The sequence below is a fragment of the Manacus candei genome, unplaced genomic scaffold (assembly GCF_025592945.1).
Source record: "Manacus candei isolate 608988 ecotype Guabito, Panama unplaced genomic scaffold, ASM2559294v1 h1tg000063l, whole genome shotgun sequence".
In the NCBI taxonomy this organism is placed as follows: domain Eukaryota; kingdom Metazoa; phylum Chordata; class Aves; order Passeriformes; family Pipridae; genus Manacus; species Manacus candei.
The window spans coordinates 3,348,660-3,375,176 of NW_026138111.1; the positions used below are offsets into that span (position 1 = coordinate 3,348,660).

Sequence of the window (26,517 nt, forward strand, 5' to 3'; positions counted from 1 at the left end):
TAAATGTGAGAATAGTATGGAAAAATGAAAGGAATGGGTGTCCCAAGGGAAACAGGAACCCAGATGTTGATGTGATGTATATTTTCTGAAAGGGGGATAGCAGATGAAAAATACCATTTTCTGGGTCAGAAAAGATGGTCAAAATGATATATTTTTATCCTTTGCTCTTTGTCGTTGTTGGCAACAGCACAGGGGAAGAAAGTTTTAACCTGCATCAGGTGTGTTCATAGCATGCCATTTGTGACTGCTGTCTTTCTGGCCAAAAAGTCTTCTCCACTCCCAGTTGGATGGTTTGGGTTGTGCTCTGCTCCTGCCCTGCTCTCCCGTGGGAGGTGGTGTTTTTTAACAGACCAGACCATCCTTGGCCCTGTTGCCTGCAAGCCAGAATCACACAACATTGACAGGAAGATGCTGTAAAATCACCATGGTGGGAAAGGACATGTGCTGGTGGAGTCAGTCCTGCCTGGAGCTAGGCAAGGACTTCCCTCCTGCCCTCCCCAAGATCTTTTTAAGCTTTTCAGGGACTGATTTGACAAACTCATCCCTAAGTAGTCGGTGTAGTTGCTTAGGAACGGTCAGAGGCAGATATATATTTGGTGTTTAACTGCAGCTGTGATTAACTGTACAGACAAAACCAAGGCCAGGCAGGCAGCTGTTGCCTCATCCTTTTGCTATCGAGTTCTCTGTGAGAAGATCTGGTGCTCAGGATGTCTGGTGTTACGATGCAATAACAGTGAAGCAGTAGGGATGTCATCACCTCGATTGCACCTCTGGTGGTATGGATGATACTAAAGCTCTCTGCTCTCTGTTTCTTCAGAGGTAGCCAAGTGCTGCAGCCTGTTTTTCTGGGAAGATGGGAAATGAGAACAGCTTGTTTGGGGATACTTGCAAAGATCTCTGTTTCTAAAAGGCACCCAGAAGGTGGGGGTGTGGGAGGTTTACTTACTTATGTGTTGCTTACTCAGATTGGTGCAAAGTTACTTCTTGTAAAGACACTGTTTTTCCTGTCAATGCTCAGTTAACGTAAATGATGTCTAGTATTTGGCTTTGGTGGTGGTCTGTTGTTTAAAGAAATGTCCATGCCTGCATGTGTAGTTAGGGTTTAGTAGTTAATGCTTCAAGAAGCCCTGAGGGACTTTGCCTGCTGCCTTCAGTGCCCTGGCAAGGTTTGATGTTGCAGGTCTGTCCACCTGCCCTTGCACACCTTGCTAGAGCACTGGCATTCATTTCAGCTGGCTTAGTTAAAGGGATATGAAATGTTTCATCTTTTCTTCTGACATGGCTTAGTGTCCTTTCCAAAGCATTTCTGGTCGCTGCTGGCTCAGGAGAAAGGCAGTGTCACTTTGCCCTGCCTTTCAGAGGAGTTTTCTGAGAGCTGGTCCATAAACTCATCAAAACAGGAACCTTCAAGGCTGGATGGTACAGCCTTCTAAGGGGGAGAGCTGAAGGCACTCTCTGAGAACATGCATCTCTCTGTGGCTTCTGCATACCAGAAATCAAGCAAAATCTCATTGTGGCTTGGTTTTGGGGCTTTTTGGGTTTGTTTTGTGTATATAGATAGAAATGTACAGAGCCCCAGGGCCAGCAATTTGAAGTGTGAAAAACAGGAAGCCAGACTAGGTTCAGGTCAGGAGAACCCTGGTGTGGTGTGGGGGCAAGAGGCCATGGCAAACAGATGCTGGGCAGGCTCTGGATGAGCAGAACTTCTCCAGGCTGTGTCTCTGCCTGCGCCATCACAGACTGGAGCTGTCACGGATGCTCCTCTGTGCTCCCCTGCCCGTATCAAGCCAAAAAACCTCCCCCACCTCACTTCCCCTTTGCTGGAGCAAAGGGGATTTCAGACTCTTCAGCAGAAGTAATTACTCTGCACCAGCTACTTCTGAGCCCCTGCAGAGTGCAAGTGTTTGTTTCCCTTCCTGGGTTTAGCTGTAATAGCTGTAAAAACCAGAATTGAATGGTTTTGGGGTTGTTGTGTTTTTTCCCTTGCACATTTTCCTGTAATTATGAGGTGGGAGTGTGTTTTGCCATGAAATTTTCTAGTTGCAGAGTGCTCAGCAGATACTACTATTTTGGAGAAGGAAAAAAAAAAGAGGAGGAGGTGAGTTTTGACGCATGGATGATATTTGAAAATTACTATTTACCGAAGCTTAATTCCCTGGCTGGTGGTTGAGTATTAGAATTGACTGCAAACAACCGTGGCATTTAAACTGAGCAGGGCTGCTGCACAGGGCTGGGTGGCCCGAGATCTCTGTTTATCAGGAGCTGCTGTTGCACTGCTTCACCTGAGAGTGTGGGCTGTAGTGGGCACCTCTCCTTAAAGTTTAGAAACTCACTTTGCAAATTTTGAACTTTACTGGAATAACAGGAAACTCATTAAACCTTTACTGTGCGTATGCAATTTAACAGAATCCTTTGAGTTTTGCCTGAACCTGACAGTGTTTGACTAATGCAAAAGAGTTGTCACTGTGGCAGTCTGTGAAGGCTTGCAGAGAGAGGAAACACCTTTTTTCGGCACAGGCTTTTGGTCCTCCCCACCTTCTGCATGGCAAGCTGCAAATGCTGCTGATGCTGCTGCTGCTCTTCCAAGGGCTTGTAGCTCTGAGAGCAGTTCTGCAGCTTTTTAAAAAAATTTGTCATGACCTCTGAGGATACTGGTGTGAAATCAACGTTTTCGAGCCTCCGCCTTAGCTCAGTCGATTTGAAGTCCAAATTTCAGAGCCCAGGAGCCTGGCAGGTGGTGGCAGGAGTGGATGTTTCTTGTACCTTCGCAGAAAACAGATGTTTTCAAGGCAATTGCAGAGACGTCAAGGCAAGAAAAAGCAGAACTGAGAATCACTGACCTAAGGTTATTGTATTTACAGTAAAAAGAGCCAGGTGTTTCCATTGCCACTCTCTGAATCACTTGCTGCAATGTAAAGGCCTGTCCTGCCGTGCTGTGTCCTCATGGCACGGCGGTGCTGTGCAGGCTGGGCTCTGCCGAAACCTGGAGCAGGGAGGAGGAGGCGATGTGGAGCTGTGTGACCCTGTGAGCCGAGTCACTGCACTGTCACCGTGTCGGGCTGACCCGGGGCCTGCGGGCGAGCCCAAGGCATCTCCTTTCCCGCTGTGACTCCGTTGTGAGTCATCCTTTCCTTGAGAAAGGACGCGAAAAGGGAGCTCATCGTGAAGGATTTTTCCCTTCCGCAGCCTCGTTAAACAGGACTCGGTGCAGAGTGAGCCGGGCTTGGGGACCCCCTGAGGGAGCTGAGGCCGGGGCGCTCCTGGCACGGGAGGTGATGGCGCAGGAGCAGCTGGAAGCACCTGCTGGGATGCAGCCCCCCATCCCTGGAGGGGATTCTACCGGTCAACCCTGTGCCACTGCCAGCCTGCTGCTCCTGCCCGGGCGTCCTCCATTCAGGACTGGGCACTGTGTGGCCACGTTTTGTGCCCTGCCCTCCCTGCCGGGCACAGCCCTACAGGGGGATTCGGGGCAGCAGCGGCAGCACGAAGCGGGTCCCGGGCCCCCACAGCGCTGCCGGCTCGGCTGCTGAGCACTGCCACGCTGCCAGATTCTTGCTCTTATTTATTTCTCTTCCTCTCTCCCCTCTTCCCTTTTCTGTAAAACCGTTCTGTGCTTCTCGGCTGGGTTGGAGCAGGGTCACGGCCCAGCCCCCCCCAGGCACAGCTGTGCCGTCCGGAGCCAGTGCCAAGGGGTGGCACGGGAAAAGCACGGCCTGAAGTGCCAAGAGGGACCGTAGTAAAAGCACGGCAGAAGGCACGGGAAAAAAATGGTTCAGAAAAAGAAAACTGGAATTGCCACAGAAGAAGGTTTTAGTTTCTTTTGCCTTTTCTGTCTGCTTTAACTTTTCAGGTCAGTGACATTAATGGGCTGTGGTGGAAGTGAAGTAAATAATGGCATATGCCAGAGGCAGCACATCGATTTTTAAGTCTCCCCTCAGTAATTAGTGACAACCTTTGTGGGGACTGACTGCTGGGTTTAACAAACCTCTGGCAGCAGGAAAAGCAAAGCAACACAGAGGAGAAGGAAAAAACGAAAAGGCTATTGCTTGCTTTTTTACTTTCATCTTGTTTTTACTAGAGTCATATTGGGATGATTTAAAAAAATCATTTCGGTTTACTGCTCTGTCGAAGTAACCCATGTAAAAGGTAGGTACCAGTCAGCATAAGGTCATTGCATGGTAAAAAATTGTTTCACAGTTTGGTCATTCCTATAATGCTGCTACTTAATTGAACAAAAACTAGTGTAAGTATTGAGGAGTCTTACTGAGGTACCTACAGCTAGAGGCAGAGCTGTCCTCACACAGTGCCTGCACAGCTCACTAATACAGCAAAGAACATTCCTGAAGCTCAAAGATTCCTGCTAGAAATTTCACTTGGGTTCACTTTTAAATTTTTGGTAAATGAGATTTCCCTTTGCTAATACAACAATAATATATCTTGCATTTTTTCCTTTTAAAATCATTAATCTTAAAATACAGATATGCAATAAGTATGATTCTCCATTTTCATGTGATTATGCCACTTTGTATTTATAAACTAATTGTTAAGAACACACATGCCTACTAAAAAGAAATAATTTGGAAAAGTTACCAAAATGGTATGCTGGCCAGTCAATGAATTATACTTGTTCAAAGGCCATGAAGGAGGCTTTATATAAGAGACTTTGCAGGTCAGTAGAGTCCTGGGATGAGTTCATAATATAGATGAAGAACTGAGACACAAATAACAGTTGCTAGTTCTGATCAAAAATTTGGTTCTCTTAAGGCAGGTAAGAGGAGCTGTTTTCAGATTTCTTTTAATGAATGACTTAAAAGGAAAAAAATGAGAAGAGGAATTGTTCATATGGTTTTCTACTTGAAAGACTAACAGAAAAATGTGACTGTCACTGTGTTTCCTCATGCACTGAGACTCATTCTTCACCCTTATTACTTTCTCTGGTATGTGAAGTGTTCATCATAAAATGGATTATTTGTCTTGCTTGCTGCAGGTGGATGGGGATAGTTAGTAAGTGGCAGCAATGATAAATGCCTGTGTTTGGGGATCAAGATACACCTAAGAGGCCTCGTTCTCTCTCCTCCCTTATGTGTCCCAGTTTTGCCCCAAAGTGGTGCATGAAGAAGTAATAGGGTAATAATATGGGACACAAGAGGCAGTATGAGATTTCAGAGTAAAAGGAAAGCCAAGATATAATACAGAAAGTGGATTAACAAGTGGATTAACAATCCTACTTGTTTACAGTAGGATTGACCAGGAACCACTTGTAAAAGAAATGAGGTTAAAATTAATGAACAGGTGAATCTGCATATGTAATCTGTCAGAGCAAGCAACCAATAAAAAAGAATGACTCTAATTAAAGTCAGTAGCAGAGGAGGGAAAAAATAGTTTAAAACAAACCAAACAAATTGGTATCTAATCAAGCATTCAGCTCACTCTGTACAGTTTTCCTCCTTGTCTTTAGGTTTAAACCCCAATGCCCTTTTACCTGCACTGAGGGTTAATTACCTGTCACAGCTCAGGTGTTCAGTCACAGCCACACCACATGCTTCTTTCCCAGGAGCAAACAGTCCCTTTTTGAAATAATGGCTATCTCTGTTTTCAGGTGCTGGATATTATCCTAAGTATACAGGAAGCTACAGCTAATAGAGCTTGTCCTCTTATGTGATCAGATTCTATTGGTTCCCAAACAGCTCCACTAAAACCAGAGTGAACATGAAGTTATGGATCTTTTTTTTCTCTTTCCTTATAGTTTGTCAGTAGAGATGTTTCTTGGAAATGGTTTCCTTATAGTGCAGGTTTCAGTGGTACTGTTCTTCCCCTTGCTGGCAGGTCCCAGCTGGGAAGGGGATGCCAGTCCCTGAGCACTTTTAACAAGAAGCACCAACACAGGATGTTCTCATTTTCTTCCCACCACAGTGGTCAGTTGAGTCAGGTTTGCCAGGAGCTCCCGACTCTCCTTTGGCTGCTGTTGTCTCTTCTGTTCTTTGCCCTCCCTGTAATACCCAATACATGTCCTGATTCAGATCATTCTTATCCAGAGTGTCTTAGAGAGGTAAGGAATGGCCACAGGGACAGTACTGCTTACAGGTCACCTCCCATCTCTGGGAGAAGGCTGCATGGAACACCAAGCAGAAGACAAATCGGGGAATAGAAAAGGGCTCAAGATGTGCACTGTGAGACAGAGCACAAGTTCGAATGCAGCTGTGTCAATACCACCTACAGAACTGGGATATTGCATCAGCCTGAAGGAATTAAATGCCAAAAAAGCTGCACACAAAAGCTTTTCCTTGAAAATTCAGTGATGAGAAAGTAGACAGGTTATTAACAAAGCACAGTTTTAATAAAAATGTTTAAGGCTTACATTTCAAAATGACTTATAAATAAACTTAATCACAATGTATATATTTTTTTAAAAAACTATTCATTATAATATATATTTTCTGAGTTATAAAATCCCATATAAATAGCAAATTATTCTCAGTATGCAGATTACAAGAACACATAAAAACTGGGATGTATATCTGAAAGGAATCCTGAGTATGCACTCAAAAAATGGCAGAAAATAGAACAATGGTAGAGTTGGACACAAGAAATGCTGTTGTCCCAGCATGTTATTTTCTTAAAAAAAAAATAAAACTGAGAACTTTTTGGTTGCTCAACCTTGTTCAGCTCCATAGACTCAGGAATGGCTCTGGATACTCCACTCCTAGAGATTTCAGGAACACCCTGTAGATTCTTTTGGTATCAAAAAAAGAAACTGATGTCTGTCTTCAGATGGACAGAAATAAGGCACTTCTGTAGGGCAGGTCAGTGCTGGCTGCAAGCAGCAGCTTGGACTTACAGCCAGAGAGCAGCAGAAGTCGACTCTTGAACGATGATGAGTGGCAACAAATTTGCAAGAGGCAGCCAATTCTTACACTCCTCAAGGTTCCCCCAATTACCTCCCAAAATAACAATATAAATTAAACCAAGAATTAATAAGTAGAAACTTTGCATGTTTGAAATATCAAAGTGAAAGTTCCCTTTTGTTTTTAGATTGAGGTAAGTGAACCAGCAAGTTGGACCAAGAGCCAGTGGTCTGCCCACAGCAGGATGCTGCTCTCTGTGTGGCACAAGTCGGAGCAGCATTTGGATCAGAGCTTTCACCTTGTGCTCTCTCCTTGCTTTTCCAAGTGAGCTGCACAAGAGATCAGTGTGAGTGATAACGTTCCCAGTGGTGTGACTACATCTAGAACCAGGCAGACTGCAGGACTGCAAGAGGACATCGACTTGCAGAAGCCTGTCAGTGTATTTAAATTCTGAGCTATTCTATTATTGTAGCACAATGGGCTTTTTCTGGTCATAATGAAAAAAACAGTCAATTATTCATGGGAGAAATAAAGACTATTCTGCCTGTTGTTTTCAAAGAGTAATGTAGTCACTATATATTCCTTTAAACACTGCTCTTAGATAAACTATGTTTTTTTCATATACTCAGGGTCATGACCTCTGACTTACTATTAGAACATGAATCATAAGAGCAAGCTCATACATGCAAACTGCAGTAAACACACAGAGGCTTAAATTTTGCTTCTTATTAGAGAGTCAACTCAGTAGAGATAATGAAGTAAATTAGAGCTGTTTATAGTCTCCTGGCTTATTCCGAGTTTAGCTGGGATCAAAAACCGGATGAACAACGTTATACTGCAGTTGAGCCGTAGTTGCTGAGAGCAGAACTTCATAAGTAAACAATGGATGCACAATAGCATTTTAGATTCAGAAATTCTCAACAGTTTTCTGTCCTTTCAAATACTACAAATAACTTCTTTCTTCTTGGTATCCTATAAATACTCACATGGCAATTTTCTTCCTGGTTTTAGTTCAAAACAACAGCAAGAAGTTGTAATTATTGCACAGTATGTTAGGATGAAAGACTAGAAAAGAGTATGGCACTTGCAGGGTGACTTTTCAGTCCAAAGAAAAGCTCTTCATTTTTTCTGCTAGTTCCTGTCTCATTTCTATATGTTTTTTCAGGTTTTGCACTTCATGGGGCAGGTTAATGTCCCACACTGACACACAGGATTGTAACTCTGGGAAAAAAAAAGAAAATTTTAAAACTGCAACAGAGATGAATTATTGCATAATTAGCAGTGGTTTTGCTTATCTGCTTATTTTAATTACTTGTAAATTCACTCAATGAAGCAGGATCCTTAGGACCTGGAAGACAAGTTACATGACACTTCATGTGTGAGAGAATGCAGTCGTAGGCTACAAGCTGTTTGTACTTGCTTGTTTGTACTTGTACTCACAATGGTTTGGATTCCAGTTCCTAAATTTAGAATACCCCATTTAAAAGTACTTGAAATACCATTTCTGGAGCCTGTGGGCCATGAGGTACTGACCTGACCTACAGCTAATGTAGCTGTACTGAAGTGCTTGCATAAAGTTTCATCTCTGTTTTCCCAAGCAGATATTCCTTAAATGCTTATGAGACTCAAATCCCATTCACTGTTAACTAAAAACTGATTTCATAAGCCAGTGAATATACTGAGAAAAGGTCACTTCTTCAATCTCCATTCATGCAAACAACTCTTTATTCATGAAGAATTCACAGTGCTTTTAGTGGAATAGGGATAATTGAGAACACCTGCATAAGTAGGGGCTCACAAACTAAGGCCCCAATGATTCTGGGACTCTCTGATTCCTCTCTACAATTAATGTCACTCTTAAATAAAGCAAAAATGCTAAAGAGGCAGTAAGTGTTCTTATGGTAACAGGAATTGGGGAATACCATAACATAAAACCCAGTGCTCTAAGCTTGAGTCTTATTTTATTTCAGTCAGCTCATCTACACTTGCCACCCTTAACTTTATACTGTCATTGCCACATTTTTAGGAGTTACTGAAACTGGAATGAGATAAAGGTGAACAAGGGCATTGATCAAAGCACCAACTGTAACTGTTATTAGAAAAATCCAAAGATGGAGTTTTTCTATCTTCCTGTACTTTGCTATCCTAATTGTCAGGAAGCTTTTACCAATGTCTGACCTAAATCTCCCCTGCTGTAACAGAAACTGGTTAGTTCTTATTGTACCCAGAGGGAATATGTAGAATTCTTTATTCCCTTACTCTTTATTTACATATTTGAAGCCTATTATCATGTCCTCTCTAAGCTTTATTTATATTAACCAACTAAACTTCCCACAACATTTCCTCACAGGTTGCATTTCTCTCCTCTGAACTGTTCCAAATAGTCCAGATCGTTCAGCAATGTCCCAAACAGATACGCTCCTCCAGCAGAGGCCATATGAGCACTGAGCAGAGTGTAAGAATTAGCTTATGTCTTACATACAGCACTTTTTAATTGCTGTGAGAGTGGTGTTTGCCTCTTCTGCAGCCACACGATATGGCTGACTCATGATCAGCCTCCTATCAATTATAACCATTTTTCTGCAGCACTGCTGTTTAAGCTGATCATTTCCTCATGTTGGTACAACAGATCAGTCCTAATTAAGTAAAAGGTCTTGTGTTTGTCCTTACTGAATTGTATCCTATTTCCTTCCAGACCATTTGTTCTATTTGTCAAGGTCACTTTGAGTTCTAATCCTGCCCTCCAGTGAGCTTGTGTCTTAGCTAAGATGTTGTCTGCAAATCTGAAAAGCACATTACTGTTTTTTCATCCACATCACTCATAAAGACATTGAGAATTCCTGACCTAGCACAGATCCCTCTGGAAATCCATTTGATACATTCTCCAATTAGGCAATGATATTTACTCTCCAATACAGTTTCCCAACAAATTATATTATATACTTCAACAGTGGCTTCCTCTGATCCATTTTTGGAGTTACTGCCGGTTTGTATGGAGCCCAGATATGCAACAGAAAACAAAAAGTATATAATAATAATGTTTAAATAAAATTATGTCAAATGATGATCATGAACTCTACACTCTCAGTGGGTAGTCAAGCACAATAGTGTCTACTCCACTAATACAAATTAATAAAACACAGTTCAGATACCTTTGTGGTATTTGTTGTCTTCGGTGTCACTTTTATAGCAGTATCCCAAAACTAGGACCACGTTCTTGAGACTCCCTTTTTCAAAGAAATAAAATGACAAATTTTAGTTTTAATGGGAAGTTTTTAATTTAAGGTCAGAAAGAGTAGATGACATCATGGCACTAAGAGGACAGAAAGCAGAGCACAGTCAATCAGACCCTTTATTCAAAATCATTGACCATGACAAACCCAGACATGAAGACAATATAGTTCATGTCTCCATTTAATGTCGGGGTTTATCCAGGTTCCAAGGCTTAAGCACAGGATCAGCCAACCAGCCTGTTGAACAAGCCCAAGAACAAAGCACCCTATTATATAGCACAGGCAGAGGTAGTAGGGTCACAGGAAACAGATGTCACAGCAAAGGGACAGGTGGCAAATGAAGTCCCAGTGCACAGCAGAAAGTACCAGTTATCAGTTCGGTTATGAAAAAGAACCATGAAATGTGACACAAACTGAATAAAAATGTTCTGAACTAATGATGGCACATAGGTGGGAGTTAGCAGGGAAGTGGAAATAGGGGATGAATGCCTACTGAATAATGCCAAAAAAGACTGGTTATAATAGATGAGGGATGGTGGGAAGCATACACATCCCTCCATGCTCAGATTTTTCATTACTTTAATTTTTTCTGCAACCAGACCTATCCATACTCCTTACAAAAGTGATTGGAACCTGAGTATAATGTTTCTTATTTAGACTTGGATCCTGTCTTACTATACAGAAGTCTAAATTTGTACTTGCAAAATGAACTACAGATTTACATATAAATTATTCTCTATGGGAAGTCTCATATCTATTAAACATCAATGTGTTAGGTGACAGAATTGGAAAATGGTACTATATTTCATATTCATCTATGAACCACAGATAAAATTACTGTCTCAAAGTCTGGCAATCTTTTTTTCCTGAAATATTTATATCTAATTGACATTATATATTTTAACCTTAAATGAAACTATTTCATACAAAAATATTTCCATTTATCTTCTCTTATTTCACAGAAGCAAGGTGATTCTGTTGAAGAACTGCTCAGCAGTCTCAGTGCTATTTTCACCGATTCTGTGAAAATCCCAGTAGAAACCAAGGCCTTGAATTTAGTAAAAAACACCCAGCCCTTATAAATAATTGCTGTGAAAAGACGATCAGAAGAGAAAAGTACATATCAAACTGCATATATCCATCTTATTTGCTCATCTTGAGATTTGTGCAAACACAGCTAAACTCCTTTTCCTGAATAATAATTTTTCTATACATAAAATTTTTATTAAAAATGTTGAGGTGACTCAGATTCAAAGCTTTTTAAATCACAGTGTACTATTCTATACAATATACTTTCCCTATCAATGACAGTGATATGTGAGGCAGAAATTACATTTTCATAGTAACTGTTATTTACAAAATGCTAAAAATAAAATGTCCCTTTATAGTACTAGCATTGTAGCTATCAGGACCAGATGGACTGAAAAATGCTATGCTATACTGGGCACCATAACAGCTGAGGACTGAACAGACTGCACAAACTTGCTGTCTCAGGCAGAGGCAAGTCAGATGAAGATGGAGGTTTTTTGACTCATACAACACTGCCAGCACTATGAGCTAACTGCAGTCTACAGATTCTTGTGGTGCCAGAAAGGAAAAAAACAGCTCCAGAATAAGTTCATGATAGTAATGAGAATACATATACAGCCTGCAACTAAGAAATTTGCTAGCAGGATTACAGTGTGCTTCTGAATCCACAGCAACAGCTTCAGTGTCTTTTTTGTTTTTTTACAGCAAACACGCTTTAAATTACACTGACAGGGAAACTCCAGAGTTGTTTTTAAAACTCGGTGTAAAGTGATGGGAATCCACATGTTGTGCCACAAAGCACTGTTTGAAATAATGTGCATTTTGAGTGTATTCCCCATTGCAGTACCATGAACTTGAGTCAACATGGGCTTTATTACTTTTGGGAGAGATGCAGGAAAGTGTACAGGTGAAGGAAGGTACAAGAGCCAAGGAGTACCCCATACTCAACTGCACTCCTCTGGCTGTTTGTTTGTGGTTACCACTGAAACCCCACAGCTCCTGTCTGCCTACAGCAGCTCAAAACACCTGTCCCTGACAGGAACAGCACATCTGTACAAGTTCACACCCTGAGTTCAGGTGTGTAGACTTTCCCAGCTTTACTGTGATCTGCCTGCGACACAAATCTAAAAGAACCATCCCTGAATAAGGATAGGAGAAGAAAACAAGGCAATAAGCAATTAAGGAAAAATTATTCAAATCTAACATGGTCCACAGAGAGAGAAGCCAGAAGTGTAACAATTAGGATGGAGAAAGAACACAGGCTACCCGTGTAAGAGAAGACTATGGGACAGAAGATGGTGTGTGCTGAAACACGGCACAGGGATGCAGTGAAGTTGGGGATCTGTCCATGTGCTGATCAGTGAGAAGCCAGGGAAGAGCTGTTGCTTTATGTGGGCACAGGTATTCAGCCTGCTGGTATTCAGCTAACACCCGAGTGTCTGACCCTGACCGGAGAGGACTGCAGCAGAACAAAATGAATGAACAGATCATGGCTAGTACTAATTTGTTCCTGGAACACCTCAACAAACAGGACACAGCACACCTAAACTTGGCGCTGACTTCAAAGTACTTGTCATTTGATGGTTTTACTTACCCAGCTGAGCTGTTATCATGACTCTAACAGAATCACAAAAGTTGTCTATAACTCGTACAGGACGACGTGTTGATAAATCAAGCAGCAAGATATGTCCTCCTCCTGTCCCTATCCACAGTGCAGTATTTTTCTGCAGGCAAATTGTCTTCACTCTTCCAGAATAAGCCAGGTTATGTTTTGATTCCTTATTTAGTTTTTCCACTTTGTTCCTAAGAGTATGGAGAAAAATTGTATTGAAATCTGGTGGCACACTATTCCACAACTAATAAAACAACTCTCTCGATACCAGACTTTTAAACAATCATTCATCAAGACAAGCAACAAAAATCTCATGCTAACAAACTGGGATGAAAACTACTGGATGTCTAAGAGCCAGCTGGTCAGCTTTAGAAGGCCCATAAATAGAAGCCAGGTATACTTCTCTCTTCTCTCCCAGTCTGAAGGAGATTAATGTCACTGCAAATGGGAAGAGCACACCTACACCTGCTCCTAACCTCACCATAAAAAAAATGGATGTGGCACATTAAGGGAAAGGAACAACTTAAATGCAAATGAAAATCACTGTCACCGTTAATAAAACTTTGATATCCTACTGAATCTGTGCACTGGAGAGATCAGACATTCTTAATCAGGGGATGCAGGAAGTAACTGCATGTAAAAGCATTAGTACCTGAAGGACAGCAAAAGACTTTCTTCTTTCTTGAGTTAAATGGGTCTTCTTGATATCAGGAAAATTGTGAAATATGAGAGTTTTAAAAAACTGGGATTCTGCATGGAATATTCTGAAGTTTTGGGCCAATGGAGAGGAAAGGAAATCCACATTTGCTCAAAGATCTGGGCAAATCCCTCACCTCTGGCAGGTTAAGGTACCATGCTACAGAAGGCAATCTGATATTCAGCTTTCTATCCATCAGGCCAACAATCTGCAATAAAACACTTACTTAAGAAAATGTGCACAGTCAATTAGTTCAGAAAGTTTTTCTGTCTTCTTGTCCCAAATTTCCACAAAATGGCTGTTTTTCTTTGCCAAGTAGATGGATTTGTCTACTGCTATTGAAATAATGTTTGCATCACTATAAGCATTATGACAGAACCTAAGAGAGAGAAGAACTCCTGTTAGCTACACAGAAAATACCTTGTAGAAAAACTTGACTATTATGAGTGAGGTTAGTTTCCCTTTGACTCTTGGAGAATCATTCAGCCTTAAAAACAAATTGGGCTAAGATACAACTGAAAGGCTTTGCTATAATCTTGCTACAGTTTTACATCAATTTTCCAAGTAACAGTGTTGGGCTGATGATATCCTTGGAGGTGCATTAATGCTCAAAGGCTATTAATAAATCTTTCTCATCAAACCCTGGTTTCCCTACTCAGGAAAAACTCCCCGTAACTTCAAAGCAGGATTTGTCCATGTGAGAATTATATCAAATAGTCCAAAAGCATCAGTCAATAATTTCTAAACAGTCAGAAGTCAGCAATCATAAATGATTAAATATATATAGGACAAAGATATGCACACATACTGACAAACATGGAAGGACAAATACTATGCTAAGTATGTATCCATAATTTTAAATAAAGCAAACAAGGCCTGGACTAAAGCAATTGGAGGACAAAAACTGATCAGTTGCATTAATACATTTTCTGAATAGATACTGACTTCATAAATCCTTTATAGAGTAAAAATGGATAACCCTTGTTTAAAAGCAGCAGCGAATACTTTCGACACTACTCACTGATATTCCATCTGTATTATGGAAGGAAAAGAACAGAAACAAGCAAATTCAAAGAATGAGTTCTAGAACAAGACATTACATCAAAAAGTTCTGTCAGAAATCTTTAATGAAAACAACAAAAGTGCCAAGTAACATCACTTATAAGAAAAACTTACAGTTGACTTGTCTTTGTTTCAATGAGCTTTTGAACAGAGAAGTCACTAGTTAAGGCAATGATTTTTGTTCCACAGCCTCCCCAGATTAAATTTTTTTCAGATAAGCATGAGGATTCTTTTAAGCACATCAATGGTGTGCTAACATTTCCTATGGTCACTATCTTCAAAGGTGTAGCACCCTTACACTGCAAGAAAAAATATACTCTGCATTAGAAACAAGGAGGATGCAGACACTCAGAAACTGCTAAAACAAGGCCACACAGCCTTGCTGAATTAAATTTACACATCCAGATTTTCTGACCCTTTATAGTTCAGAACATTTCCAGAATGTTACAGACTGAAAATATTCCCATTACACATGTCTCATAGGGAAACAGCCTGTGTGAGTGGAAACAGGATAGAACAGGGACTGACACTTTCTGCAAGCCCTGGAGCAGTTAAAGAACTGGATGGAAAGTCACATCTATATCTTTGGAGCATCTCACACTGGACCATATTCTAGTTCTGCAATGCACTGCAATTCCATAACTGCTCTAAACTGCATATGGCCAGGAGCTAACCCTCAAGAACCAGCTGATATAAACAGCTCCCAGTATTTCTTCATCTGTTCTGTGAGAAGAACTCTGACCTACAGAAAACCTAAATGACACTTTCTTTTTGAACACAGCTGTTCTACGAAAATTTACTAAATGAGAAGAAAAAGGAACTATAACAACAATAAATAAAGGAGATTAAAACTGTTAGAATATTCTTAAGAGCAATCATTAATGTCAGTCTCTTGACTGACATTAAAGCCAGTTTGCCAGGCCTTTCAAAGGAATTTTCTGCCTCTTACTTCTACTCGTTAAAACATGTGCAGCTCCTCTAAGGCTGCAGTAGAAAATGATTTATAGTTTTAGAGAAGGAATCAAAAAATAAGCAGCATGAAATAAAGCTACTCTTGGTAGCTGCTTTAGATATTCCTGATAGCACTTTGTAGAACAGCAGAGAACAAGTCTACCTTTACTGCTCTGTCTTCAAAAACTGCCAGTCTGCCATCAGCTGTGCCTACCAAGAAGAAATTCTTCTGTTTGCTGAAATAAAATAAAATAATGAATTCTAGAAATGTCTTAATCGGATAAAAAAATAAACAAGAAGTCTCTAGTATTGCAAGTATTCAATTAAACAGTAAAAGCAAACACAACCCCTGTGATCAGCAGTGTAGTCCCCAGCTACACTGGGTGTAAAATTAAGTGGAAACATAGGCAAAATAAGCAGTTGTCTGAACAAAGCAGCATAGTTTACAGATGTAATTTTCTGAACATCTCTGTTAAGTATTATTTTCGAAATGTAATCCCAAATATTTAAAACTCATTTATACCTTTGCTTTGAAAGAGAATTGCAGTATAAACAAGTGATGGAATCTGACATTTTCTGCAGACGATGCCTTCTTGTTTCATCTTCTGTGTTAACTGCCCATAGAGAACCAGATTGGGTTCCTGCTACAATCCAGTTTTCTTTCTCAGTAGGAAGAGTCACTAAGGCCAAACTTATAATTTTACTATCTGCAATATCCTGAGTCAGAAGAAAAGAAGAAAAAATAACCTGGTCATAATTTCAGTAAGGGTAAATGCTAGTAAATTACCAGTGATAAAAATAAATTACAATCTTCCTGGATCCTTGACAGACCTAAGGCCTAACCTCCCCTTTAAGAAATATAATTCCCTATTAGCAGAACATTTTCAACTGTGCCATTTATCTTCAAAGTGCTGGGAAGGACCCCTCAAATAGTACACAGGAAAATCTCTAAGCTGAATGCTGAAAAAAAAAAATTCTCTCTATTCTAATAATTCTCTCAAAGCCATGAGAGAATTAAGCAAATGGAAGTACACTGCAATAGACATTCAGTTTAATTGTGAACAGTAAACATACTGGCTGAATATTTCTTTTTCTCATTTTAGTTGTAGAAGAATAACCCACGTAATTTATACCAAAGCTACCAACTCAGATGTATCATGGTCAACAGATGGCAGACAAAAATAGAACTTAGACAACTTTGATGATGAGTCATGCTCGGTTCTGGCACACATATTCATCACAGCCTGGGTAAAACATTTCCCCTTTTCTGATGGCACTGAGATGTACAAAAATCACATTAAAAGAACTGGAGGGCATCACCCAAAATGGCACAAAGGAGCTGGCATTCACAGGAAGTGAGGAATTGTTAAAAGACTACCTGGATTGTTATGGGAGATAGAGATATGAAGGCTTGTCTAACTACTACTCCTTTTTTGTGGCCTCCATGCTAGAAATAGCTTCCATCTGAGTGGAAGAAAGTTATCCAGTAGTGGAAAGAGAGTATGCTGAAAAACTTCAGTCTGGATGGTAGGAAGAGAGGAAAAAGCAACTGCTTTTCTACTTTATTTTGTGAATACAACGATGACTCACTTATGATATTTGTTCTCTCAAAGCTTAGCTTTGCAGAAGTAATATCCTGCTTCTGAAATGCATCTAGATGCCAGAAAAAATAGAATAAATGGCAACTTTCCCACATACCTCACAAGTATGTCCATCTGTATTCAGGTTAACAAACGAAAGTTGTGCTTTTTCTGTGTTCCCATTGCCTATCCAGACTCCTGCCTTCTTGCAGCTTTGATTGGCAGCTACCATGCACTCTGCTGTAGATGTGCTGGGTATTGAGACATACCTCATCAAACAGATAAGTTCTGCAGAATTCAGCATCTCATAAACCTAGAAAGAAAGCCACAGCATGCACATGGTCACAACAATGGCTTGTACAGTGATAAATAATAAGCAATGGATAACAATACTTTATGGAATATGGGCGCGGTATCTCAGCAGGTCTGGTCATCTGTATTGCCACTACTGATGGGGAATCTGTGCACTGAGCAACTCTAGGCAGTGAGATTAGGGCATGTTTGAAAACTCCTTTCAATGAGCAAGGCAATGTGTGATAATAGACAGCAGGTTTCAGATCCACACTGTTGCTCCTCTCACATGCACGGAACAGCGTGTAAGTGCACTGATACTATACAACAAAGTCCTTTTCGCATAGTTCTAGTATGAGACCATGTAAGACCAAGAAGTAACCCAAACCATGTTTCAGTACAATCACTATACAGCAACACAGGGGAAAACAGGAGGTTAGTGGCTGGTAGATTTGAATGAACAGTTTATTCTGGATGGCAAGAGCAGGCAATATTTCATGTCTGTTTCCATTGCAGAAAAGAAGAACAGAAAAAACTCTTTGCCTCTTACAACCTAATGTCCCATTTTTTTTCAGAAAGCACAACTTTGTAGTATCATCTGTCATAAAAATATAAATAAATACAGCAAGTAATACCTGGGAAGATGTTGGTCGTTCCTGAGGGTTTTCCTTCAAACACTTTTTAATTAAATTCTCAACTTTAGGCCAGGGGGCACACCCATATTCTTTTACAGGATCTAAAATGTAAAATTAGATAACTTCTTAACCAGCATTTACCATAGGTCTGAGTAACTTATTTTAATAATTCATCTAACTTATTCCTGAGCTGCACTAAGAAATATCACATTCTTAGGTAAAATGTCAGCATGAACAGCTTGGGATTGCTCATCTGCCATTAAATGCTAGAGCATGAAAGAGTCCTTTTCATTAATAGCAGTTAAAGCAAATGGATTTTGCTTTATCTTTTTCTTTAATGTCCCTGTACCTAGGACTGAATCACAGATGTATGTGGGTTGTGTTTTGATCAATTCTGACCATTCAAGGACATGTCATGTCAGTCTGTAGTCTTTCAAACTCCCGTGAACACTTTTATCCACATTTATTCTTCTGTGTCTGGGCATAATATATGGAATACAGACGAACTTCCAATAAAATATATTAGATAAACAAGGCCATACAGTATTTATGAAATATGGAAGTTCAAATCCCCACTCAGTGCTTTGAATATGTATCTTATGACTACAGGTGCTGACCTAAGAACAAATCACTCATGAAAAATGGTGCCTGTATTGCTTTTCCTTTTAGCTCATCACAATCCACAGCAGATATTCCAGTCCTACATTAGACAGAGGTAACATTAATGATAAATACCTGTAAATGAACATATTCAGTTCAACAAATGACAGGCACTATTTACTTGTGAGATCAGCCGGCCCTTCTTTAGGTGGAAATACATAAATGATGAGCATGTGCACAGATGGAACTGCACTATCCTTAGATAGTAATATTTCTGATTATTTCATAGGGCTCATAATACAGTCAAATGGACAACAGCACTCAAGAGATACTTAGTCATCAGTTCTTGGGATATCCCCTTCAGGAAGGGCATTGAAACTCTCTGAGCTTAGAACTGGACGATTTTCCTTAAGGAGTTGAAAATGTATGAACTCTTTGTCTCTTGTAATGGAGAAGCTATGCCAGATTAAGTGATGCTGCTCTTTCCTATATGGAAAGACATCTCACTCCTAGATGGAGTGAGACATTTCTTAAAAAATGTTCCATGAGTATATGCACTATTGCAAGTAATAAATAAGAACACCAAATACTAAGCTTGTAGTACTATAAAAATTCAGCAGCTCTTGATACTTTGGTAGAAGTTGCCAAAGACTGAGTTACACTGTCCAGATGACTACATAATGTCCAGCCTGACAGCCTGTTTAATCTTCCTTCCAGCAGTCAACAACTACATGTTGTAATGCAGATGGAATATGAAGAATGTTACATAGTTGGGCAGTGACTTCACAATCTTTACAAGTTAAAAGGAAATTCCTAATAAAACCTTTAAGTTTTAATTAATTAGGTTTTAATTTAGGGGTGGCTGCTCTTTTAAGGTAGTGGTGCCTTTTTTTTTTTAAGTAAGAATTCAAGGGGGTTTTTTAGAGATTTTAAGATATACAGCTTTTAAGTAATGGATATCTTAATATAATATATCTCAATCAAAGAACAAAAGTGGAATTGTGTTTACCTTTGTGCATGACATGCATTATAGATGGTACCTTCAGCAACATCCATTTTAGCTGGCTCTGGATGAAGTCCCAAGTACACAAAATCTCTATTTCTTTACAAAGTGAACCCGCTAGATTCTTTGAAATTGCAGTGGAATTACAATCAATGTGATACTGAATATATGTCTATTTCTCACAATTTCGAGACGATATGAAATTAGGGGAAGATTCTAAAAATTGCTGTTATTTAGTCTCCTTCTCTGATCACTGCCAGATACAACACAATTCAAAAGAGATGCTATTTTTGAAAGAGGCAGGACAAATATTAAAACTTTAAGAAACAAGGCATACCTGGTAATTTCCCTTGAATTGCTAATTCATCAAATTCATTTGGAAACTTCAAGCCTTCCATTATTCTACCTCCTCCTGTTAAAATGTCATAAAGCAGCAAGCCAAATGAATAAACATCAGCTTGCTGATTGTAAATAACATTTCCTCTGGCAACCTCTGGTGCTCGAAATCCTGCAAATAAATCATTCATTAATAGTTATTTTCATATCAAGATGAAGCCATCTTTATACTTTAAAAAGTAAATTATTGATGAAAACGTCACAGGAAGTAAACCAAAAACAGCACACTATTTCTGGGCTGGCAATAGTTTGTATTTGGCAGACATCCAAAAATATCAGCAGCAAGTATAAAGGAAAGGGACAGTACATCAATCACAGAGCTCCTGCACCATTACATAAAATAATTACTTTATCAATGAATGCTGAAAATGAAGGGCAAGTCTGCAGTTGTTACTGAGGGCCTAACATTTCACACTTGAGGTCACACTCACGCACAATTTAAAAGACATAAAGGCACTTTTCAAAGTGGTTGCATTGCTCAGTGCTTTAGAATGAATGCTAATAGATTCTCTCTTAAGTCGGGGAACAGTGCAAGCATTTATTGCCTTTAAAAATCATTAAGACCTATGTATGGACTACTGGAAATTAAACAACACATTTTAGCAGTATAATTTCAATATCACAGTAACCATATGAAAACAGCAAAAAATGATGATGAAGGCATGTAATTTCATTTGTTCTCCTTTTAAACCTTTAGTGTATTCCTTGATAAGGGGTTAAAACGTGAACAGGAAGAAAATGCAAGAGGTATATATCTGGCATCACAACTTGTAATATGATTAGGACTACTTATGGTGATTATGACTAGAAAGTACAGATTTGAGTTACTTTTTACAGACTACATAAAAATCATACTAGCTATTTTTGGACATAATGAACCATAAATCAAAGCATATTTCCATACCTGGTGTGCCCTCTGAGGTTTTTATTCCCATTCGGCAACAATACTGGGCGATGCCATAGTCAGCTATTTTTGCAATAACAGCTGAATTGGGATATAAGGTAAAAAGCAACACGTTGTGAGGCTTTAAATCACGGTAGATGATCATTGCTGAATGCAGGTACCTATTAATCGAAAAAATATTTACTGAAAGCATCCATAAGTCAGGGATTCATCTGTACACACACACTGAGTGCAATATTCCCACAACAGTAAATCGTGCTTTCAGATGTGAACTATTGTGTTAAAAATGTCAAACATCACTAACATGATGCTCCTTTACTGCATGATGATTTAGAATTGTTCTGAAATACTATTTACTGGCACATACACATTGCAGTATTTTAGTACCAAGTCTTATTTGAAGAGTTGTCGGCAGTTTGAAAACTGAATCTTAGAAGTTTAAGTTTCATTGATTCCTGAGTCCCTTTGCAGGTTTTGTAATTTTAAAGTCACACTGCACTAGATCCCAAGGTCATTCAGGGACTTTCAGAACTTTAGAAATGCACTAAATTAATTTCTTTGACATTTCAATACAAAATCAACAGCCGCATAGAAATTGCACCTAGAGCTCTTGCAATTTTCCTGCTTATATGAGCATGACAGAATCAGAATCACTGAGCATTCTCAGTTGGAAGGGATCCACAAGGATCATAGAGACCAACTCCTACATGAATGGCCTGGAGAGGGATTAAACTCACAACCTTGGTATTATTAGCAATATGCTCTAACCAAGTGAGCTAATCTCAGGATTATTTGTCAGCAGAAAAAAAACACAGGTAACAAAAGTCCGTGTTATATATCAGCTAATCAACCATAAAAATAAAAGCATTTGTCTGACCCAGGGAATATTCTCCTTGGGATATGAGAAAATAGAAGCCTTTCATCTGCAATGTATCTTATATGCAGCTATACCCTGTTTCTACAGCAATGCAAAAGTCACATTTACCTTAAGCCATCAGCTACATGTAGAGCTATCCTGTGCTGAAGTATTCTAGTTAAACTTGCATTGTCTTGTTGAAGCAAACGGTCAAGAGATCCTTTAAGGGCTAATTCCATCACCAGCATCCGGGGCCGGATTGCAGCAGCCAGCAAAGACACTAAACTGGGGTGATGGAGGTGACAAAGCACTGCAAGCTCCTGTAAATTGTAAAATCAGATGAAATAATGCCAATACCATAACCTCTGTGTCTCTGGAGTAAACTAGGGAATGTTCTGGAGACTTGCAATTTACTTAAATGTTTAAAGCCCTTTGCTAGGGTGGGCATTCCAAGAGCAGCACTACAGAAAAAAAGGGCAATATTTCTTACCTGTCTTAGGAGCCTGAGGGAAGTATGTTTATTGAAAATCTTTACAGCAACCTCTTCTCCACCATAGGATGCACGGTACACAGATCCAAATCCACCATCACCTTTTGAACAATACAATTGAAAAGACTATTATAAACAGAGACAACAACCATTTCTCAAAAAAATTACCTGAAAGGGTTCAGTTTTAAAATGTGTGATCATCTACTGTGTTAAGCTTCACAATCAGTAATCTAAACACATAAAAAACAGTATCCTAGCATACAAGTTAAAGGAAAATTAAAAATTTGATAATACATTTCTTCAGAAAAGAAATCTATAAAATGTTGCAGAACCAACTCCAGTAGATTTGTTTACATAATCTCTTTTAAAAACAACAAACTCTACAAAATAATGCTTACCCAGGAGAAATTCAGGAGCTTCATCAAATTCCAGGTCATCATTGTTCAACATAATATTTCTAGGCAAATCAGCCAATATCAGATCAGGAGCAATCTGAGCAATTGGAATGGTCTGTCTTGGTTGATCTGGATTTACCAAAAGGTCACCTAAGAAAAAAAAATGAGAAAATGAAAAAAACAGAAGGGCAGTCATCATTCAAAAGGCACTGAGAGGTACATGGATCTCTGTGAGTGCATAAGACCACCATACCTAAAATTAGATTCATACATGTGCATATATATATATATATACACACACATGCACACACATACATAAATACTAATTAAGTTTGCCATTCAAATTCTTGGATCTTCCACATTTAAGTATTTTCAAGGTTCTGTATATGTACCAACTAAATGTGATAAAAACTGTTGCTACTTAACAACACCAAACTAACCAAGAGATTATTTTTCTGTCTGTAAAAAGAAAGAATGCTGTATGTAGAGTGTCACCCTGAATACTGCATTTTAAATTACTGCTCTACATGATCCAACCAAAAGATCAAGCATCAGTTTTACAATGTGTTGGATTCAGTTCCATGAATGAAGCTGCATTCTCAATATTACAACAAAATGATTCTTTTCATTATTGCCATTTTTACACGACTACACAGAGTAGCTGCAATCTGTCTCATATTCTGTACTTATATATATACTAGACAGATCTTACACAAAAGAAGAATAAGTTACTTTTGATTTATACTGTAATTCTTTCTTAAAGAAATGAAACATTTTAAAATAACATGAAGTACCCAAATGTTATAAAGGGGATGTTGCATAATATTTGTCTACATACAAGTGTACCTCTATATACCTCAAATGGCATAAATACATACCTTCTTCAGCCTTTCTAAGTAAGTCATCAAGTAGTATTTTTTGGTGTTCTTCACCATCTTGAAAGCTGTACAGAGCCCATTTCTTCAACAGTGTTTCCCCTTCACCACATACATCTATATCCAACAAACCTGGAAACCATTCCTCCATAAGAGAATCTATGTGATCCACAACTTGCCCCAAAAGGATGCACCCTTTAAGAAACCAAAAGAAGGGAAATTACAGACTCAATCTGCCATACTTTTAATTACGAAGATAAACTCTGCATTCCAAAGGCAAAAGCACAACAGACCAAAATGCCAAGCTGCAATCAAACTGGAGCAAAAATCAGGCTCAGGGATAATTAACCTTTTCTGCAAGAAGGTGCCGTAATTTTCAAAAAACTGTCAGGATTGTTGTCAAATACTGCTGATTCCACTAGACAATAAGCCTCGGGAGACCAATTCAAGTAGATGCCTTGTCTCCAATACATTCTGTTAGGACGAAGAGCTCGTTCTAGAAAATACGAAATAAGATTAAAAATCTGATATCAAATATGAATGTCAACTTTAAAATTTTCAGAATAATTCATAGTACTTTGAATGTTAACTTATGATAGTAGGATCATACCTACCCAAACAATAAACAAAATAAAGGCTAAAACTTTGCAGGCAGCATAGCCCCACAAAAGCTGAATATATATCAACTGGTGCTCAGTTCTATAAGGTATATCCACAAACTATAAATATTTAATCAGATGATAAGTCATGTAGCAGGTAGGCATTACAGAAATGCTTAGGTACATTCAGGTTCAAGCATAGAATATCTTAGGCAATAAATGAAAAAACCCAATTATTTAAATTTTTCCCCTGTCACAGACTCATGAAATTGCAGGATGCGTCTGGAATTTAACACTCAGAAGAAATTTGAATGCCAGGACAGCAGGCATAAATGATATTTGTAAAGCATTAGCAATGCACGTTTTTCACACCTGAAATTCAAAAATCACACATGAAGGAAACAAAGGTGAATGAAATTGCAAAGTTCAGCAGATAGGTCTACACAAAACACAGAATTATTGGAAAGACACTAAAGATGCATCCCCTCCTTCTATTTTTAGACTTTCATAAAGGGAGGATCAACGAATCTGAAGGAAAGCAGTTAGTTTTTCTGTGTGGAAGACGCATCCTTTCCAGTATTCTTTGTGGAAGCAAACAGCAATATTGCATAAACATAAGGATTTCCTCTATGTCTAGCATGTGAAGGAGAGAAATAGGCTGCTTACAACCTTCACTTTCTTTTGCACACCACTGTGAAGATCAGGTGCTATCTATTCCTAGATATTTCTAAGTTACAAAGATGACCCCTGTCCTTTTATCACATTTGTGAAGTGGTCAGAGATTAGCTAATGCAAAACAACGTTGGGGATTAGAGCTTTAACATGCAGGTGTTGGCATTCAAAGGAAACATGCTCACTATTACTTTTGAAGATAAAGATTTGTACCTCTTCCTGACAGCATGTAAGGTGATATTTCAAGCAACCTGTTGATCAGCCTGGACCAAAATCCCATAGGAAAGTACGGCATCTCATAAAGCCTGATGATAATTTCTGAATTTTCACAGTGGGGAAGCTCAATAACAGGTCTGTGATCAGACAAACTGAAAGAATAAAAGTATTAAGACAGTATTTGATTATGTACTTTATCCAAACTGACTACTGTCATATATTATTTATTATGTAAAATGTATTATTTATTAATGAATATATGATTCAGATGATCAGGGAGCTGACAGTGTATCTGCTTATTCTGCTTGCTTGTGCTAAAGTGAAGTTCTGCTGTAATTTAAACCCATCAGAACCTCACTAACAATCATTAGATATTGAATGTAAATGTGAGAAAAATCCGAGACATATATAAGGCAGGATAAAATCTTCATATCCCAGGACTCTGAAGGACACAGAAAGCCTAATCAGCAACATAAGCATTATTAAACATACCAGGGAAATCTGTAACTGAGGCAGAGAAACTGTGTTATCTGCTTCAGATATAACAAAAATACCACATTCAGAGTCATAATGCTTTTTTTTAGTCACCACATTTAATATCTGCACTGTTTGGAAGACATACTGCCTATGAATAACTTGTCTGTGGTTCTCACTTCAAGCAAATAGGTTATAGAATTTCATGGTTATCTTTTATATTGCAATAAATATCTGTAATGCTGGCAAACTGCTATGTGAAGCTAAATTATAATCTCCCTGCTGTAGTCTTGAAGCATGGTAACTGTAAAAGAAATATTATCCTCTTAAAGCATTTTAGCATTTATAGATTCCATTTACCCACCATGCTGATAAAGTGTAAGCTTTATCTGTTACAAGATCAGCTTAACATGCCCCTTCCAAAAGCATTTACTAAAGTGTACTATACAAAGTATGTATCATGCTTTCATACACCAAATTGCTCTGATGATCAGTTTTTATTTTGATCTATCTCTATGGCTGTCATTTGTGGATTTAACTCTTTGCTTACCTGCTTGGGATTAGTAGCTGATCCTCTCCTAATGGCAAAGCAATCTGAAACTTTTCCAGAAGCTTGAAGTATTGTGACATATAGATCTTAGGAAACTTGCTCTTCTTTAAAAGGAATTTTTCTACATCTGAACGCTTTACAATTCCTTTAGGATATTTAGAACAGCCTTCCACTTTCACCATCAGAATCTTTCAAAAAAAGTAAAAAAATTTTAGGTGTACATTCATCATTAGATTGTATTTTCCTGACAAACTTTATTCCCTGAAATATTTGGTATAGCCTAATATTTTGGGAGGGGGGAAAGGGGGTTAGAAACGGACTCCCTTTCACAGTGAAACCAAACATTTCCATAATGCTAGAACAGCATGACAACAGCAGTGACAGAATGTAACCTGTCTACAGGTAACCCTTCTTACATCTTTAACCCAAAGTTCCAGCTTTCATCTCAACCTGTCACAACATATTGTACAATTACTTTGCATCCATGGGGTCTTTTTATTCTACAAGTATTCTTCTGTCCATTGCAGTTTAAGTTATGTTGGACATTAGAGT

General features: G+C 38.9%; 1 protein-coding gene across 2 annotated transcripts in view; it reads right to left on the bottom strand.

The window, feature by feature from the left end:
* Nucleotides 1–6,322: 6,322 nt before the first annotated feature.
* Nucleotides 6,323–26,517, bottom strand: part of LRRK2 (leucine rich repeat kinase 2) — a 64,898-nt gene continuing 44,703 nt past the window's right edge. For both annotated transcript variants that reach the window (XM_051805205.1, XM_051805204.1), the window contains 18 exons: nt 25,966–26,153; nt 24,939–25,093; nt 23,804–23,950; nt 23,458–23,649; nt 22,583–22,729; nt 22,185–22,285; nt 21,824–22,014; nt 20,839–20,999; nt 19,876–20,046; nt 17,936–18,036; nt 17,128–17,322; nt 15,953–16,146; nt 15,593–15,665; nt 14,593–14,777; nt 13,643–13,795; nt 12,702–12,910; nt 9,998–10,072; nt 6,323–8,066 (listed from right to left, as the gene is read on the bottom strand). In XM_051805205.1, the coding sequence (XP_051661165.1) occupies nt 7,945–8,066; nt 9,998–10,072; nt 12,702–12,910; nt 13,643–13,795; nt 14,593–14,777; nt 15,593–15,665; nt 15,953–16,146; nt 17,128–17,322; nt 17,936–18,036; nt 19,876–20,046; nt 20,839–20,999; nt 21,824–22,014; nt 22,185–22,285; nt 22,583–22,729; nt 23,458–23,649; nt 23,804–23,950; nt 24,939–25,093; nt 25,966–26,153 (2,760 nt within the window). In that variant the 3' untranslated portion in view covers nt 6,323–7,944. The remainder of the gene's footprint in view (nt 8,067–9,997; nt 10,073–12,701; nt 12,911–13,642; nt 13,796–14,592; nt 14,778–15,592; nt 15,666–15,952; nt 16,147–17,127; nt 17,323–17,935; nt 18,037–19,875; nt 20,047–20,838; nt 21,000–21,823; nt 22,015–22,184; nt 22,286–22,582; nt 22,730–23,457; nt 23,650–23,803; nt 23,951–24,938; nt 25,094–25,965; nt 26,154–26,517) is intronic.